The 17633-nt window shown below is 36.3% G+C and overlaps 1 protein-coding gene, 1 long non-coding RNA gene and 1 pseudogene across 2 annotated transcripts; 1 reads left to right on the forward strand and 2 right to left on the reverse strand.

Moving 5' to 3' along the window:
• Nucleotides 1–1583: 1583 nt before the first annotated feature.
• On the reverse strand, nt 1584–6184 carry LOC115950673 (annotated as a pseudogene).
• Nucleotides 6185–8282: 2098 nt separating this feature from the next.
• On the forward strand, nt 8283–10725 carry LOC115982779 (elongation factor 1-beta 2-like). Its single transcript, XM_031105495.1, has 5 exons — nt 8283–8623; nt 8746–8818; nt 9599–9713; nt 9940–10053; nt 10154–10725. The coding sequence occupies exons 1-5, from the start codon at nt 8421–8423 to the stop codon at nt 10315–10317; spliced, it is 669 nt and encodes a 222-aa protein (XP_030961355.1). The 5' UTR covers nt 8283–8420; the 3' UTR covers nt 10318–10725.
• Nucleotides 10726–14066: 3341 nt separating this feature from the next.
• Nucleotides 14067–14379, reverse strand: LOC115958082. Its single transcript, XR_004084452.1, has 2 exons — nt 14319–14379; nt 14067–14160 (listed from the first exon to the last, which is right to left on the reverse strand). It is a non-coding gene; the product is annotated as an uncharacterized LOC115958082 (long non-coding RNA).
• Between the last annotated feature and the right edge of the window lie 3254 nt (nt 14380–17633).

Genomic DNA, 17633 nt, shown 5'->3' on the forward strand with positions numbered 1-17633 from the left:
TGAGACCAGTCCATCTCAAAATGAGGTCAAGGATCACTATGGTAATGAAACCAATAAAAGTGTACCCGCTCTGATACCAATTGAAAGTTCAATAAGTGTATAAAACACCTTGAACGTTTAGACCCCCAATTTCCAAATTACCAATTCAAGCTTAATATCAAACAATTAATGTGTGGAAAATGAACATAAACTTAATACAGAATTGATAAACAATCTAAACCAAATAAAATCACATCCACAGCATAAATTCAATGAAAAAGATTAAGGGAAGAGAGATGCATACACAAGGACAACACTCGATGTGTTATCGAAGAGGAAACCGAAGACCTCCAAGCGGTAAACAATCCACTAAAGAATGTAGTTGGGATATATGAACAGCAGAAGACCCTCCAAGCCTAATCTACCCAATGTACTTAAGCCCTCCAAGCTCCTACTCCAACGAGGTTACGCCGAACCTATTTCTTCTTTAACTTGCTGGATTTCACTACTTGACCATAGCATCAACCAATATGAAATTAGTTCCTTCTTAACTGCTTCCCAAACACCAAATGGCCTTCTCACAGATATGGGTATGGTGAGAAAAGGTTTTGGTGATGCACCTCTCAAAGATTTGACAATGGAGAGGAAGAGAGTAGAGGAATTTGAAGAGTCTCTATGTGAAGATTGTGGATGAATCAATCTTGTTTTTCTCTCAAAATTCTCTCTAGAAGCTCTCTAAATATCGTGAGTATAAGGGTATATATATAGTAGGGTGAAAAGGAATGTGAAAAGTTAGTTTTTCCCAAACAGGGTGTTCTAGCGACTTGACCTCGCGACTGGGTTGAGTCGCGAGTTCAAGCTGCGAAGTAATGGCCTGGTCAACCTAAGACTTTTGTCCTGTAGTGCAACAGCTGGCGTGACTCTTCAGCTTCTGGCATGCTTGGCACGTGTACAACTTCTGGCGACTTACAAGCCGTGAGCCACCCGCAAGATCCAATCGCGAGTCTCTGTTTCTTTGCACAATCTTGAGCATTTTCTTCACACTCTCTCACACACTACCCTTATATGATTCCCACCTAAATACAAGGTTACTAATTGCTAAAATACAAGCAAATTTGGCACGGAATAAAGCCAACAAGATGGTTGATAAATTTCAACCTTACATCATCTTTTATGTATTATTTTAAATTACAAAAACTTGAATTTAAACAATTGATTGATGATATAGCTATTGATCTTTGATCATCTGTAAATTTTGTTAGCATTGAGAATATACGAAGATAATGTAATCCAGCTTCAAATTACATTATCTTCGTATATTCTCAATGCTAACAAAATTTACAGATGATCAAAGATCAATAGTTATATCATCAATCAATTGTTTAAATTCAAGTTTTTGTAGTTCAAAATAATGCATAAAAGATTAGTTATGGATTAAATAGTAAATAACATCCAATTAACATGAAAATTTAGAACATGTAATTCAATGATAGGATTTTCAAAATATGAATTTTATAACAAGTTATTGGATGGTGTAACTTGAACTCAACTATCTGTACATTGGATGGTTTTTATTTCCACGCTTATAATATACCATGCTACTTTCAACGCCTGTGGAAGGCATGAATTTGGGGACCTCCATCTATGTGAAGATTAATCATTGTCCTGTAATTGACAATTTTGTTTTCGTTAGCCATTTTGAACTCGAAACAGCCTACCAAGGCAGCTGAGGAGATCTTCATCTGCCTGTAGGCAAACTCCTTTCCTAGACAAATTTGTGGCCCTGCCTGTAAGCCAATAGAAATTTAATTTTGGTTTCTCCAACAAGCAGACAACAGTCTTTAACTTTCTACCCTAGAGGTGACTTTGCATCAAAGGAAAATTGTCTATATGTAATTTTTGCAGTAAATTTGGACGGTGACATTTTTATGTTACTTTAAAGACAATTAAATGTTAGCCACAAAACTAAAACATGTCTATGATGAAGATGAGCCTAAAGCATGAAAACAGAAAAAGTAGAAATGCAATATGTCCCAACACAATTTCCACTAACCTGGAAGGCTGTGAACTTGAAAGGGCTCTCTGGCTGGAATATTCCTTCTTCATTGAGCCAACTCTCTAGTTTGAATTCCTCAGTGTTATATATCACCCCGTATGAATTTCATCCTACCCATTGCATAAGGTTGGTAAGCCACCATATTTACTTTGTTCACATTGTATCCATCTAGTAGAGTATCATCAGAAAAGCATATCTTTGCATTCTGTAAGATTTAGAATTACATTTGGGGGAATCATGTCAAACTAGTGGGAAGCTACTAGGAAGTAGCTGTCAGACATTTAGGAAACTAATGGTGGCAATGTACATGTCCTTATTAGTTAATAATCATGAATATGTAGTGTTACTTTGTAGTAAAAATTTTGGTGAACCATTACTCTGGAATCATGCACATGGCACATATTCATCTCTAAGAGGAAATATTGAAGAAAAGACATGCAGTATTTCATATGCAACTATGAAATGTTGACAGTAGACATAGTCAAATTTCCTTACCACAGGAACTACAGGACAGAGTCTGAGAGTTTCAGTGATTTATGCATGGTGATATTGCATCTTTTCTGGAGCTTATTCACTAATACTGGCTGCAAACTCTGCATAGTTTGTGATCTCTTTCATGTTAGTAGCTTCCTTCACTACTTTTGCAATTTTCAACTGCACAGCAAGATGCTTGCAGACCACGTAAATAAACCAAGAAATTGTGGTTGCTGTTGTGTCTTTTCCAACTATGATGAAGTTAAGAATTATATCTCAAGTATGTTGGATCAGTGTTTTTCACTTGCAGAAACCTTGATAAAATGTCTTCTCTCTTCATCTGCATTGTGCATGATAACAAATTTATCTCATGGCTAAGTAAATAGTAAGGGCTAAAACAAATTTATCTCATGGATGTATCAACTAATATGAAACAAGAACTTTTAGCTAAAGTCTACCCACGGAAGATTCGTCCACTGAATTCTTCATTTGCTAGATCTTGCTGTGGATTAGCTTAAACACGAAATTGTTAACAAGTTTGGTGCTTCATTTTAAGGTTGCTTCTGATCCGATATTTAGAAACTTCTTGATCCTCCAAAAGCTATCAACATAGCGCCAAAAGGTCATAGCACTTGAATCATTAAAGGCATCGCAAAAATTCTGGCCTTCTTCATTTGATCCACACATGCTATCTAATTCAATTCCAAATGCAACTTGGAACAACAAATCCATAGTTGATTTCATCAATAGATCCTACATGAATAATTAGAGTTAGACAATACACAATACCATAAGGAATTAATCTCTTTGTGAATGCTGAATTGTCCAAAACTTACTTGAATATCCAATACCCGGTTGGCAGTTGCTACTTTAGACACTAAATTAGCAAATTTTGCAGCATATTTTTAGAAAAATCTTACTACCAAAGTCCCTCAACACCTTTATGGAGAACTCATGGCTTGTTCAGACCCCAATTTTAAAATTACGTCTAGATTACTTTTATACTAACTTAACAAAGTGCGGAACAAGAATAAATATGCACAATAAACCAGTAACACTAATTTTATTGCATGATTGTGACTAATTGTATTGCATGATTTTAGAAATGATAGATAAATAAGTTGTGTAGCATACTTAAGGTAAAGATGTAATTTTTTTTTTTTTGAGAAAGAGGTAAAGATGTAATTGAAACAAAAGTTTATAAGAAATAACAGATCCGTGATGCTTCTTATTAGAAACCTTGAAAATTTAAGATAATTAGGAGTAGTTACTTTTTTTTTTTTCTTGTAACAAACCACTAAATGAATGTCACGCAAATGCTAGCGTTTACTTAGGTCATTGCTATGAATTGACCAAGATTAATGGCAAATTATGGCCCAAATTGAAGATCTTATATCCTTACATCATATTTGTAATATATATATATATAGCTAAAACTCAGAAAAAATCCAATTAGATTTTAATTGGATTCTCAATTTTGTGTCATATGTCCCATTTAATTTTTAATTTTGTGCCAAGTGAATTATTGAGTATAAAAATCGAAGAGTCCAAATTCAATTAGATTCTAAATTGGATTTCAATTAGAGTTCAATTTTCTGTTGTTAATGCCCATTTTTGACAAAGGGCACAATAGCAGAAGAAGCCCAACAATAAAAAAGATGAGAAGGAAATGAGGGGCAAAACGGTAAAGAAATAAGGAAACAAGCCCACCAGGCTGAAGCAGCAGAATTGATGGCCAGCAAACCCATGAAAATAAAAGAGGTAAAGAATGAGTAAATGGGCTGAGGAGGCCTAAGAAATGAAGCAATAAGCCCATGGGAATAATAAGAGGTAAAGAAGAAGCAAATGGGTCAGAGAAGCCTAGGGAATGAATTAGTAAACTTAATGGGCTGGCTTAAAGGCCAATAAGCCCAAAAGGTTAAAAAGAGGTAAAGATGTAGTAAAAAGGTCGAGAAAGCCCAAAGAATTTAGCAACAAGCCCATAGGAGTAAAAAGAGGTAAAGAACAAGTAAATAGGCCAAGAAAGCCCAAGGAATGAAGTGGTAAAATGGGCTAACATGGTAAGAATGTTGGCCAACAAGCCCAAAAGAGGTAAAGACGTGGAAAGTGGGCTGAGAAAGCCCTAAGCAAAGGATTGATGAAGAAATAGGTTGATATGGTAGGAACGTTAGCCCACTAGCCCACGGCGTAATAAGAAGTAAAAAGAAAGACAAAGTTGTAGCAGACACAATAAAGTGATGTGGCAGGATTAATGACCAAAGAAGCCCACGACCATAAAGAAGAAAGCATGGGCTTAGCAGGAAGATGAAGGCTTTCGCCCGAGTGATACCCAGTCCAGGAAGGGATGAAAGGAAGAAAATATGAGCTCAAAAGCCCACGCATCCTTCACGCCACAAAAGATAAACATCAACTAGTACGTACAACAGAATCAAACAACACAAGGGCAACAAAAATGGTGTGAAGGCCAAAAAGGAACAAATTCAAACAGAATGGAGCATGTACAAAGGGCCAGGATACCACCTACTTGTACCTAGCCAATACATGGGAGGTGGGCCATGAGTCAAGGTATTTAGAGGGTGTGGTTTGTCGGTGGGGAAAAAGGGGGGTCTATTCTAGGTTTCCCACTCAAGCTTCTTTGGGGGAATTGTCCTGCTAGGATGGCATTTCATCCAAAAGATGTAAATATGGGTTAGGACCACTTGATGCATGCCATAGAGGCAGGTGATGAGGCAGCTTAATCCTTTTCCACATGGGTAAAATAAGAACATAGAGAGGTAAGAAATAAGACAAGTAATTTTGTCTAGGAAAGGAGAGTGGTACAACCAACACACTTTGAGTAGAGGTACTAGCTGGGCAATCGGCAGGCTAGTGAGTAGTCCTAGAGGGATACCCATAAGGAGCCAAAAACGGTTGAGGGACAAAAAAGGTAAATCCCACAATAGCAGATGATATAAAAAAGGGTAGCCATGAACAGTAAAGGGGGGACGGAGGAAGTAGAAAAAGAAAGAATAAAAAATAAAGGAATACACGAAAAAACCAAAGAGAAAAGAAAGAAAGATTGGAAAGAAAACCAGAGAGAGAAAGTAAACAGTAGGAATAGAGGCATGCATCAATAGACCAACTTTTCTTTCCCTCTTGACAGACCCGCTCTCTGAAGATCAAGAATCAAAGTTCAAACCATTTAGACCCTTTCTCCAAAGTGTGTAACTTCTATCGGATGAGCCTTTCTTGAGGTTACTCGCGTTGAAGATTGGTTCCCTTTTTGGGTCTGCTTTTGCTGAAAAGTTCAGCCTATCATTTGGCAGACAAGCTTTTCTTTTTACTGGTCATATTTATTGGGTGATTCACCCACTGTTCAGTTATTGAGTTATTTACTTTTTTCTACTATAGTGTTATTTCTATTTGCTGTATTATTCTGTTGTAACTCTGTTAACTATCTTCTCGGTGTTAGTTTTATTTATAACGCTTAGTATCATAGTTATCCTGTTGTACTGTATTCCTGCTATAACACTTGTAACAGTTATTCTTGCTATGACCACACCATACGTTCAGCCCACAGCACTCATGCCAGGATGCATCTACGTTGGGTTAGCTCGACTTGTGCACAAGCTGGCTTGAAGTGTATCCCGAGTAAGGCCAATCCCAACTCTCTTACCTCAAACTAATGGGCCACATCGCAGTAGAAGGGATTGAGGCCCAACAGTGCAAAAAAGCCCACCACATTTAAATTGGCAACTCCACTCGAGATCGAACCCAGAATTTTTTGTGGCAAGTGAATTACTGGGTACACAAATTGAAAAGTCTAAAACCAATTAAATTCTAAATTATATATATATATATAATAATAATAATAATAAGCCATTACATATTTTAAAAATGTATGGTTTAAAAAAAGAATAAGCTAATAACATGTATAATTCGAACCTCTTTTCAAAAAAATGTATAATTTAAACGGTATAATTGTGATTATTTTTTATTGTACGCATGCATATGTACAGAGCTATACGCTAATAGTTATAAAGGTTAAATAAAAGAATAATTTTCCGTTGGTTAGGATGATCATCAAATGTTACACAACAGCTCCATCTATCTTGGACTAAACTTTCATCGTTACCTATTCCATGAATTTCACATGTGTGACAGACAATGTGACCGATTCCCATGCAAATCCTAAGCACCACCAACGACACCCTATTCGTTGCCAACCCTCTATGGAACGAAGCTCCCAAAATCCAACCACACTTCACAATGGCCTAAAATCCATCATCTATCACCACTTTTAAAGCCATTGAAATCTACATAAACCCTTGTCAATCTTTAGATCACCACCACATAGACACCCACCACCTAAGGCAAACACTACCGCACAAATGGCCAAAAAAATCAATACTCAACACCACTTAAACCACCAAACACTACCTAACGTGCACCACACCTCGAACCTTCACAACATGATGCTCATGGCTAAGGAGAGACGAAGGGGGTTAGAGAGAGAAAAGTCGAAAGGAAGGCTTGGCCAAGTGGAGAGAGAGAGAGAGAGAGGTGTTGGCCAAATGGGGATGTTGAGGAGGAATTAAAATAGGAAGAAGAAATAGACCATAAACCCAATCATTATCTTGGGTTGGCCTACCACAAGTGCGAAATTCTATCCAATTAAGACCACCAAAAAAAAAAAAAAAAGTAACATTTTTAGTTCAGTCCGATGTAAAGTGTGACAATTAAAAATTCAGGGAGCAATGTGATAATAACATTAATCATTGGGAGTATTAAGTCATCTGCCCATTTAAGGTGTAGCAAATTGAAATGTTCAAGTATTTTTTTTTATACAAAATAGAAATTTTACTCTAGTCTAATCTAAGTGTATATATGCGTGCGAAGCCCTCTCATTGAGACTTGAATCCTGATCCTTACCCTCCACACTCCACAAGCACACAATCGCACTGAGAATATGTTGTGGTAAAATATACAAGTATATATGGACAATGATAAGTTTACATTTAGTATTCATGTAAATTGTGCCCACTCAATACACTCATTCTTTCCATCCCAAAAAAAAAAAAAAACACTCATCCTTTCAATGTGGCTAATATTTATCACTTTGGAAGAAAAGTGTTCAATCATTTTAAACTTCAATGTACACTTAGTGATTATTAACTATATTATGTAAAGTGTACATTGGTTTTTTTTTTTTTTCTTCTCTTAATTTTAGGATTTATACATAATCTATAATTATGCAAGTGCTGTTGACCTTGTCAACTTGAAATGATGAATTCAACTCATATTCTAAAAAAGTATCACAATTTTCAAATAAATTTCAACATACAATACTTGCAATATGTTATTTATTTAATTTTTTTTATCAAAATATAATTTCCACCCAACACTCATGTTTTAACATAACACCAAGTTATTCCAAAATTACAACCTATTTCACACTCCCTTTCACAATTATCATACATGTCAAATTGATAATTGTAGTCTGAAAAGTAAATTATATTAAATTGTGATTAACAGTTTGACAGTTTCACATAAACTCATCACTTTTTTTTCCCTATTAATGTAGTCTTATATAATTGTGAAAATATGTGAAATAAATTATGGGCCCTATAATTTATTTATTATTTTATCTTTTTGAGTATGAAAGGTAACGAAGGAGGTCAAAAATAATTCCTCACCCGAGTCACATTGGAAAGAGAATAGTCTAGGTTGGGTAAAGGGGAATATCCGTTCTAGGGTTAGCGAATGAATATGGACACTATAAATACTCACTCATATCGCCCCGTACACTCCTCTCTTTAGCTTCTCTGCCTTTTTCTCATTTGTTAGACTCCGCCTCCCTCGTAATTCGCATCGTCCAACTGAACTCAACTCAACTTCACACTCAACTCAGATCAGATCGAATCCAAATCCAATGGCTATCACTTTCTCAGATCTCCACACCGAATCAGGCCTCAAATCTCTCGATGAGTTTCTTTCCGGAAAATCCTATGTTTCCGGAGACAATCTCACCAAGGACGACATCAAGGTATACGCTGCCGTTTTGGTCAACCCCGGTAACTCTTTCCCCAATGTTTGCAAGTGGTACGACGCCGTTTCTTCCCAACTCGCTGCAAGGTTTGCTCTCTTCTCTCTCTCCCTTTATTTTTATTAATTAATATAGTTTTGATATTTGTTAATTGTCAATTGTTGTTTTTTTTTTTTTTTTTGATAACCTTGTCAATTGTTGTTATTGTTAGCTTCCCTGGGAAAGCTGTTGGAGTGAGAGTAGGTGGCAAAGGTGCCCCAGTTGTTGCTGCTCCTGCCAAGGAGGTATGTTGTAACTTGTAACACATTTCCAAGACTTGGGTCTCTATGTATTTTACAGATGGTAATTCTGTGTGGTGTGGTGTGGTGTTTATGTGCTATGCCTCTAGAATAAGATGTTAAAGGACTTATGGTTATAAATCCCGGAATGGAATATGTTGCATTTACTCTAGTGTGTTAGTGCAATTAGTGTGATCAGATCAGTCAACAGATTAGTCAGGGATCAACAAAAGAAAGATTTTTGTTTGTTCGTTCGTGGGCGTTAGCTCCTTTAGAGTGATCAGTGTATAATGATTTTCAATGTAACAGGAGGTTAAAATCATTTTTATTTTTGGTAAGAGCATTTAATTTTTAATTGGGTCTTTTGTTATAGTTTTTTTTTCTTTTTCTGTAAGGATTTTGTAACCTCACCCTACCTTAGAAACTTGATCCAATTCCACAAGAATAGAAAATGAGAATTAATGTGAATTCTGCAACTGGGTCATAAAAGTATCACTAAAATTGTTGTTGGTTTCTCATTCTGAAAATTTGTATTAAAGTTGAAAGGGGTTTTAGAAGTTTATGTCTTGGTTAAATACTGTTACCCAATAGCCTTTACTTATTTGTGTTAATGGAGCTGGAATTTTCTTTCTTTTTATGCATTTGTTCATGTATTGCTCATTCTGTGGTTTTGCTGTTCCAGTTTATGTTGAAAGCAGTACTGTGTCCATATTATCTAACATAAAAAATAAAAAAAATCTGGCAACTTCAATCGGAATGTTTCTTATTCCCATGTGAAATTTTCAGGAAGCTGCTGCAGGAGATGATGATGACCTTGACCTCTTTGGTGATGAGACAGAGGAGGACAAGAAAGCTGCAGAGGCAAGGGAGGCAGCTAAGAAGCCAGCCAAAAAGAAAGAGAGTAAGTTTTATTTGTTAAATTATCTGACTTACATGAAGTACTCATCAATAATGAATTACAATAAAATTGCATTATGTTCGTGTTGAAGTTATCAATCATGTAGGTCTCGCCTAACATAACCTTAACTCAACTTTTGCTTACCTTATTTCCTGCCAAAACTAATGACATCACCTGCAGTGTTGTTTTATGCCTCTTCATTTAGTATTTTAACATTTAATCATTATAGGTGGAAAGTCTTCTGTGCTTTTGGATGTGAAGCCTTGGGATGATGAGACTGACATGAAGAAGCTGGAAGAGGCTGTTCGGAGTGTTGAGATTCCTGGTCTCTTTTGGGGAGCATGTACGGTTTAATTCTTTATCAATATATATGGCTTCTCCATAAAGGCACTTCTAATTTCCAATTTTCTGATGTGAATACTAATACATTTTCTTTGTTACAGCAAAATTGGTTGCAGTCGGTTATGGGATAAAGAAGCTCCAGATCATGCTTACCATTGTGGATGACCTTGTATCTGTGGATGACCTAATTGAGGAGCGTCTTACTGTCGAACCTTGCAATGAGTATATCCAAAGCTGTGACATTGTTGCCTTCAACAAAATCTAAGAAACTTCTTACTGGTTCTGGGTAGTAGCCATTTTCATTCGGCTATATATTTTTTTTGTCGTTAGTTGTCATCTCCAGTTACTGGTTTCTTTTTTTTGATGTGCTTTTGTTGTGGTTTTGTTTTCGATAATGGTGAGGGATGAAAATTGAACGTTTTGAATCTCCTTGTCATCGTGGCTACCTAATGATATACTCTAATTGAAAGTCTTTGTAGGCATGTATGGTATGTCTTCCTCTATCCATCGTGGAAGAGCGCCCCCATAAAAAATATAGGTCTACATAACATGGGTTTTGCTGGGTTCTCCTGTAAGCATTATGTGATTGTAGAAGTCTGCTCTTCTTCTCTCCAACCAAATGTGCTTACTGTTTAGTAATGTCATCTTTTCAGTGGAAAAGAAAATTAAACCATTTGGGCTAGAATAGGGTTTCTTAATTCTTTACTATTTTTATTTTTTTAAAATAAAAAATACCATCCTTTGCCTATTTGGTTCTTTGGATGGGATTTTAATGTTAGTTCTTCTACTTGTATGAAAGTTGAATATCGGTGTTTAAATAATGTCACTCAATAGATTTTATTGTTTGATGAATATTGATTTTTTATTTTAATAATTAAACAGTTTCATTTCTTAATGGATTTGGATAGAATAGGACCAGATTGATTCATTTTGGTAAAGGGATTATATTGACAAAAATTAAAAACTTTTGAGCACTAATTTGACAATTGAAGTAGGGGATTTGAATGAATTTCAACATTAAAAAAGATCAAGAAAAAACGTTCTCTCTCTCTCTCTCTCTCTCTCTCTCTCAATTTGTTTTGCCACTTCATGACAATGTGGTGTGGAAGGGGTTGTTATTGGGTAGGCCGGGAGTATATTCCCTCCTTCTTACGTACGAATAGGTCCCATAGTAAAATTAGGGATGACAACGGGTCGGGTTTTTACAAACTCGGGTCTGACCTGCGGGTTAAGACCCGCAACCCGGCCCGATTATTAATCGGGTTTTTTTCCTGGGGCCCAGACCCACCCCGTCGGGCCCCGTTTAACCGGTTGGGCCCAAATCTGGCCCAATCGATTTCTTTTTTTAAGCCCATTGAGATTTTTTTTGCCAGATTCAAGCTCATTCATTGGGCAACCAATTTAAGCCTATTCAAGGCATTATTAGGCGGCTCATTCAAGCCCATTAAGATTTTTGGCATATGCAGCCAAATCAATCCAAATTATAAGTTAATCATAAATCAATAAATCACCTGTTACTTTAATTATACATCTATAAATCAATAAATCATAACTAAAATCACCAACTAAACATAAAAATAAAATAAATCCAATAAGTCCAAGAACTAAGTATCACAAGTCCAACAAGTTCAAGAAATTAAAAAATAAAAAGTTACAAAACAAATCCCACAAGTGTAAGAAATTACAAAATGTCTTATCCTCTACAAACAAACAAATTAAAAAGGCTAAAAAATTACAAAATGCTAAAAAGGCTTAGAATAATTACAAACCAACAAATTAATCCAACAAGTTTAAAAAATTAAAAATGCTACTAAATTAATACAAAATGTCTAATCATCCATAATTGTGACACAACTTCCATCCTCTTCATTAAGCTCCCCATCATCAAGAATTGATTGAAGTGTACAATCTCCGGACATAGTTGAAGAACCTACAACAACAATGAATTAAAGAATGAAATATCAAATTGTAACTAGCAAATATAAAAATACAATTTTAATTTTATAAATAGAAATTAGACAATTACTAACCGTTGATTTCACTCCATATCCAATTCTGAGCACACATCATTGCCTCTATAGTCTTGAGATGTAGCCTACTACGGTGTGGACTTAAAACTCTCCCACTAGTGCTAAAGGCCGATTCTAAAGCAACAGTTATGACAAGAATGGCTAAAATATCTCTTGCAATCTTTTGTAAAGTAGGATACTTTAAACGATTACTTTTCCACCATCCCAAAATATCAAAATCTTCACTCCTCTTCAACACTCCCTCATCAATGAAATGATCAAATTCCATTCTAGCACTCCCATGTTTCTTTGAACTACTTGAACTATTATTCACAAACTCATCAAAAGATGACATTGTCCCACTCAACCTAAATTTCATTTGTGCCATAGGGCTTGAAGTACTAGCAGGAATATGAGAACTTCCTTCATTATCTACAGATGACTCATTTATATCTCCATACTCATCAAGCAAATCATAACAAAGATTCTTAATTTTTTCAATCTCCAAATTAGAATTATCACCATAAATGTTAGGATAATAAAATTCTAATAACTTCATCTTATATCTTGGATCTAAGATAGCAGCAATAGCCATAACAACACTAACATTAGCCCAATAAGAATTAAACTTAGCAAGCATGCTTTATGCCATCGTACTTATCATCTCATTTGAAAACACACTCCATTCATTCAATGTAATTTTCATCTCACACACCAAATTAAAATACATATTAGTTGTGGGGTACTTACGACCAGAGAAAAACTCAGTCGCACTATGAAATAACTCCAACCTCCCACAAATATCTTTGGCTAACTCCAATCATAATCATATAGTAAACAAGTATAAGATAATTCACGTTTAGCCAAACGTGAGAAAACATCTTTATAAATCAATGCAATAGAAAGCATTAAGTAAGTTGAATTCCAACGAGTTTTACAATCTAAGACTAACTCTTTGGTGCATTGAACACGCAATTGACATGCATTTTCTTCAAATTTTTTCCTTCTTTTTGGTGATCCAGTCCAATATATCACACTATCACGAATCCTTTCAATACCATCACTAATAAGAGACAACACATCTTGAACAATCAAATTCAAAATATGTGCAGCACACCTCGTATGCAACATAGACCCATCCAACATAAGAGAACTAGTATCAAGCTTATTCAAAAGAAGTCTAATCATGGCATCATTAGTACTACAATTATCAACAGTTATTGTAGACAACTTTCTATCAATGTTCTACTCTAAAAAACAATCAACAAGGACTTCAGCAAGGACTTCTTTCGTGTGTGGAGAAGGAACATAAATAAACCTAGAAAAATAATATGAATATTTATAACATAACTCAATAAACATTCTAAATGTAAAGTCTTTAACATTCAATTTATAGATAAAAAAAATTACCTTAGAACCCGACTTTGCAACGTCTAAGTATGATCAATGAAATGAGCGGTAATGACCATAAACCCTCTCTTTTTGTTACTTGAAGTCCACATATCGGTTGTAATTGCCATCCTACTTCCATTCTTGTCCGTCATCTCAAAGCTTTCTCCCTCTCATTATCATAGATCTTAAGAATGTCACTCTTCAAAGTATTTCTTGTGACAAGTTTAAACATAAGTTGAAGATCGGCCACAAATTCTTTAAACCCAATATGGTCAACCATTGAAAGAGGATATTCATGTAGGATGACCATACGAGCAAGCTTATTCCTCACTCTAACTTGATCAAATTGATAAGTATTCAAACTCATAGTTCCATCCACCTTATTTTGTTGTTTGATCAAGACTTGTTGTCTCATATCCCTTATATCTTTAAATTTCATCTGTGAACATCTTGCTAAATGATTACGCAAATAAGTTGTACCTTGGCTAAACTCACCCAAGTAAAGTTTGTTACAATGATGGCATTGGGCTTTAACTTTTCCTTCAACTTTCTTCCTTGTAAAATGAGACCAAATATCTGAGATAGTCTTTCTTTTTCTACTTGTATCCAAGTCCTCATTTGTAGGCTCTTGCTCTCCCTCTGTCCCTTCTTGTTCCTCTACCTCTAAGTCTTCTCCCACTAAGTCCACCGTTGGGGATTTCGGATTCCTAATTGGTTCAAAAGTTTTGGAGTTAGAATCAAAACAAATTATCACAAATTTATTATTACACATACTTATTGATTAATAGGCACAAATTCATAATTACACAAATTCTATCAACGCAATCATAATTAAATATGATTAACTACAAATTCAAACACTTACTCGTTGTTTAATGGTGATCTTGAGGGTGAACTGCCAGGTGACAATGGTGAGAGTGATCGTGAAAATGGTGAAGGAGACCGCATAGTCGGCAAGGGACAACGTCCGGTTCTCAAGGGAGAACCACTTGGCAAGGAAGAACCAGATTTGTTTGTGTCTGTGTTTGTGTCTTCCATCTCCGTTTTAGGATCTGCATTCCCAACAAAAAAAAAAAAAAAAAAAAAAAAAAAAAAAAAAATTTATTCCATTAAACAAACTATGCATAAACAAAGAAGACACCAAAGTTATCACATGAAACAAAGTCACAAAACCCTATGGCATTGACCCTTTGAAACACTTTCTTGCTCCTCAAAGCAACAACAATTCATGTAAATTACTAAATTTTAGCTCCAAAAGTAAATAACACCAAAAAGCAACCAAATCAAGTTCCAAAATTTACAAAAATTATCCCATCAATTCATCTTGTAAAATCAGATATACAAAATATCTCAAATGCCACTAATTTAGGGAGCATGTATTCCCATCCTGTTAAATATTACCTTATGCAAATTCTTTAGCAACATAGCTTACTATTGGCATTGCTAGACACTCTCATTTGACAACATTGGGTACATTTCCTTTCCCTATTTCACTTCTTATCTCTTTTCCATTGAAAAATTTTCCTTCACCCAACAAAAGGGTCCCACTAAAACAGCATAAAACAACCCCCAAAAATATATATAGTCATAGGTCAAAATAGCAGGGCAGTAATTTAACCAAGAAAATAAATGAATGAAAGAAAACCATTGTTTCCTCAGAGTCTCAGACCCACATGGTCCACTACATACAACATGCTCAGTGGTATGTATCAAACCAAAGAGTAAGCACAGAAGCACAATAATAAACTATAAGCTCTTGCCTTTTCGTTTACATTTGGCTATTCATTCAGAACTTCAATCAAACAATGTGGTTGCAACTCCTAAAACTCAAAAAACAAACAAAACATGCAAATCTTACACATTTCAGGACATGGGTTCTTCATAACCTGACCCATAATACAGCGAAAACCTTTCTTTTCTAAACTTAACCCTCTATTTGGTCCCCGAGAAAACAAAGGAAAAAATGAAAATGAAACTGGATGCATATTCAGAGCATTGACATTTCAAGTTCTTTAATTCCTAAAACCCCATAAACCCTTTAACAATGGAAACTACTCTAAAGTATTCAAATTACTGTGATTCTCAGGAACCAAATCAATAAAGAACATAACAGTAAAGGTAACATTTTTATTGAGAAACTTTGAAAATAACAGAGAGGAATAGAAAATGCAGAGAGGGAGTACCTGTTGGGTTCTTTTTTTCTGCACTTGTTCAGGCTCTAGAGAGCGCACAGACAGAACTACAACCACAACAACAACAACAACATTATAACAACAACAACCAAAAAAAAAAAAAAAAGGAAAATGAAAGCATAAACCTAATGGAGATCAGAACAGAGCAACTGAGCAAAATGAGCTGTCGGTCAACAAAAACAACAACATTACAACAACAACAACAACAAAAAAAAAGAACCGGTGACTGGTGAGAGCACAAACCTAGAGATGAGCTGCGGAGTGAGGGAGAGTCGGACCTATCGGTCAACAACAACAACAACATTACAACAACAAAAAAACAAAAAACAAAAAAAAAAAAAAAACCAGTGACTAGTGAGAGCACAAACCTGGAGATGAGCTGCAGAGTGAGGAGAGCCGGTCACTGGAAATGAGCTACGAAGTGAGAGAAAGCCGGACCTGTCGGTTTGACAGTCAACAACATTACAAAAAAAAAAAAAAAAAAAAAAAAAAAAACCAGTGACTGGTGAGAGCACAAACCTGGAGATGAGCTGCGGAGTGAGGGAGAGCCAGTGACCGGAGATGAGCTGCGGAGTAAGAGAGAGCCGGTCGGAGTGAGGGAGAGCTGAGTGAGGGAGGCTGAGTAATTTGGGGATTACCGGGTTAGGGATTTAGGGTTAGAATTATAGGTTTATATATATAGAGGGTATTTCCTACATGCCAACGTCGTCTATTAATGGTGAGGGCTAGATAAAATAAAGTACCTTACTTGGGATGAGCATGTGTTCCATTGAGGTGGCTTTGGTAAGGCGAATAGCTTTCTCGTTCTCTTCCCTAGGAATCTGGATGAACTTAGCCTGCAGCTCGTCTACTCGTCTCCTCACTTACTCTAGATACTTCTTCATCTTTTCACCTTTGCATTCAAAATCACCGTTCACCTGAATGGTGACCACTTGGGAGTCGTAATACACAATCACACTTGTTACCCCCGTGGCTTTAGCAAGATCCAGCCCTGCTACTAAAGTTTCGTACTCTACTTCATTGTTTGTTGTAGGGAAGTCGAGACGGACCATGCATTTGATCTCGTCCCCTTCTGGAGAATGGAGTACTAGACCGACTCCTCCAGTTTGTCTGTTAGACAGCCTATTCATGTGGACGCTCCACTGAGGGTATTCTTCTACCTCTTGGCCTTCCATATTGGTCAACTCTACAATGAAGTTGACGACTACTTGTCCCTTTATGGCAATACGTGGGCGGTATTATATGTCAAATTCACTCAATTCTATCGCCCATAACACCATCCGCCCTGCGGCTTCGAGGTTACTTATTGCTCACTGTAGAGGCTTGTCAGTTAGGATGACCACAGTGTGGGCCTAGAAATATGGTTTAATCTTATGGGTTGCAGTAACTAAAGCGAAGGCAAGCTTCTCCATTGGTGGGTACCTTTCCTCCGCTCCACGGAGTGCTCAGCTAGTGTAGTATACAGGCTACTGCACCCTGTCTTCTTCCCTAACTAGGGCAGCACTAACGACAGCAGGGGATACAACCAAGTAAAGGAATAATTCTTCCCCCAGTTTGGAGGGACTCAGCAATGGTGGGGAAGAGAGGTAGACCTTCAGATCCTCAAATGTTTGTTGACACTTGGTCGTCCACTCAAAAGACTTTTTCAGCATGCGGAAGAAAGGTAGACACTTATCCGTTGCCCTTGATACAAACCTATTCAGTATGGCTACCTTGCCGTTAAGACTTTATACTTCTTTCACGTTCCTTGGTGGTGCCATCTCTATTATGGCCCAGATCTTTTCTAGGTTGACTTCAATACATCTCTGAGACACCATAAACCCCTTTCTAGCCGTTACCCCGAATGCACACTTGCTCAAATTAAGTTTCATTTTGTAAGAGCGGAGGGTGTCGAAGGTCTCCTTGAGATCATCCAAATGGTCATCCTTCCTTCGGCTTTTCACTAGCATGTTGTCAACGTAGACTTGGACATTTTTCCAATCTGATGT

Source organism: Quercus lobata, chromosome 1 (genome assembly GCF_001633185.2).
Source record: "Quercus lobata isolate SW786 chromosome 1, ValleyOak3.0 Primary Assembly, whole genome shotgun sequence".
NCBI classification, from domain to species: domain Eukaryota; kingdom Viridiplantae; phylum Streptophyta; class Magnoliopsida; order Fagales; family Fagaceae; genus Quercus; species Quercus lobata.

Excerpts from the sequence above, each read along its gene's own strand:
- LOC115982779 (XM_031105495.1), top strand. The coding sequence starts at position 8,421 with ATGGCTATCACTTTCTCAGATCTCCACACCGAATCAGGCCTCAAATCT. Across the intron at positions 8,624-8,745 it reads TCTTCCCAACTCGCTGCAAG|CTTCCCTGGGAAAGCTGTTG; the intron begins GTTTGCTCTCTT and ends TGTTATTGTTAG. Across the intron at positions 8,819-9,598 it reads TTGCTGCTCCTGCCAAGGAG|GAAGCTGCTGCAGGAGATGA; the intron begins GTATGTTGTAAC and ends TGAAATTTTCAG.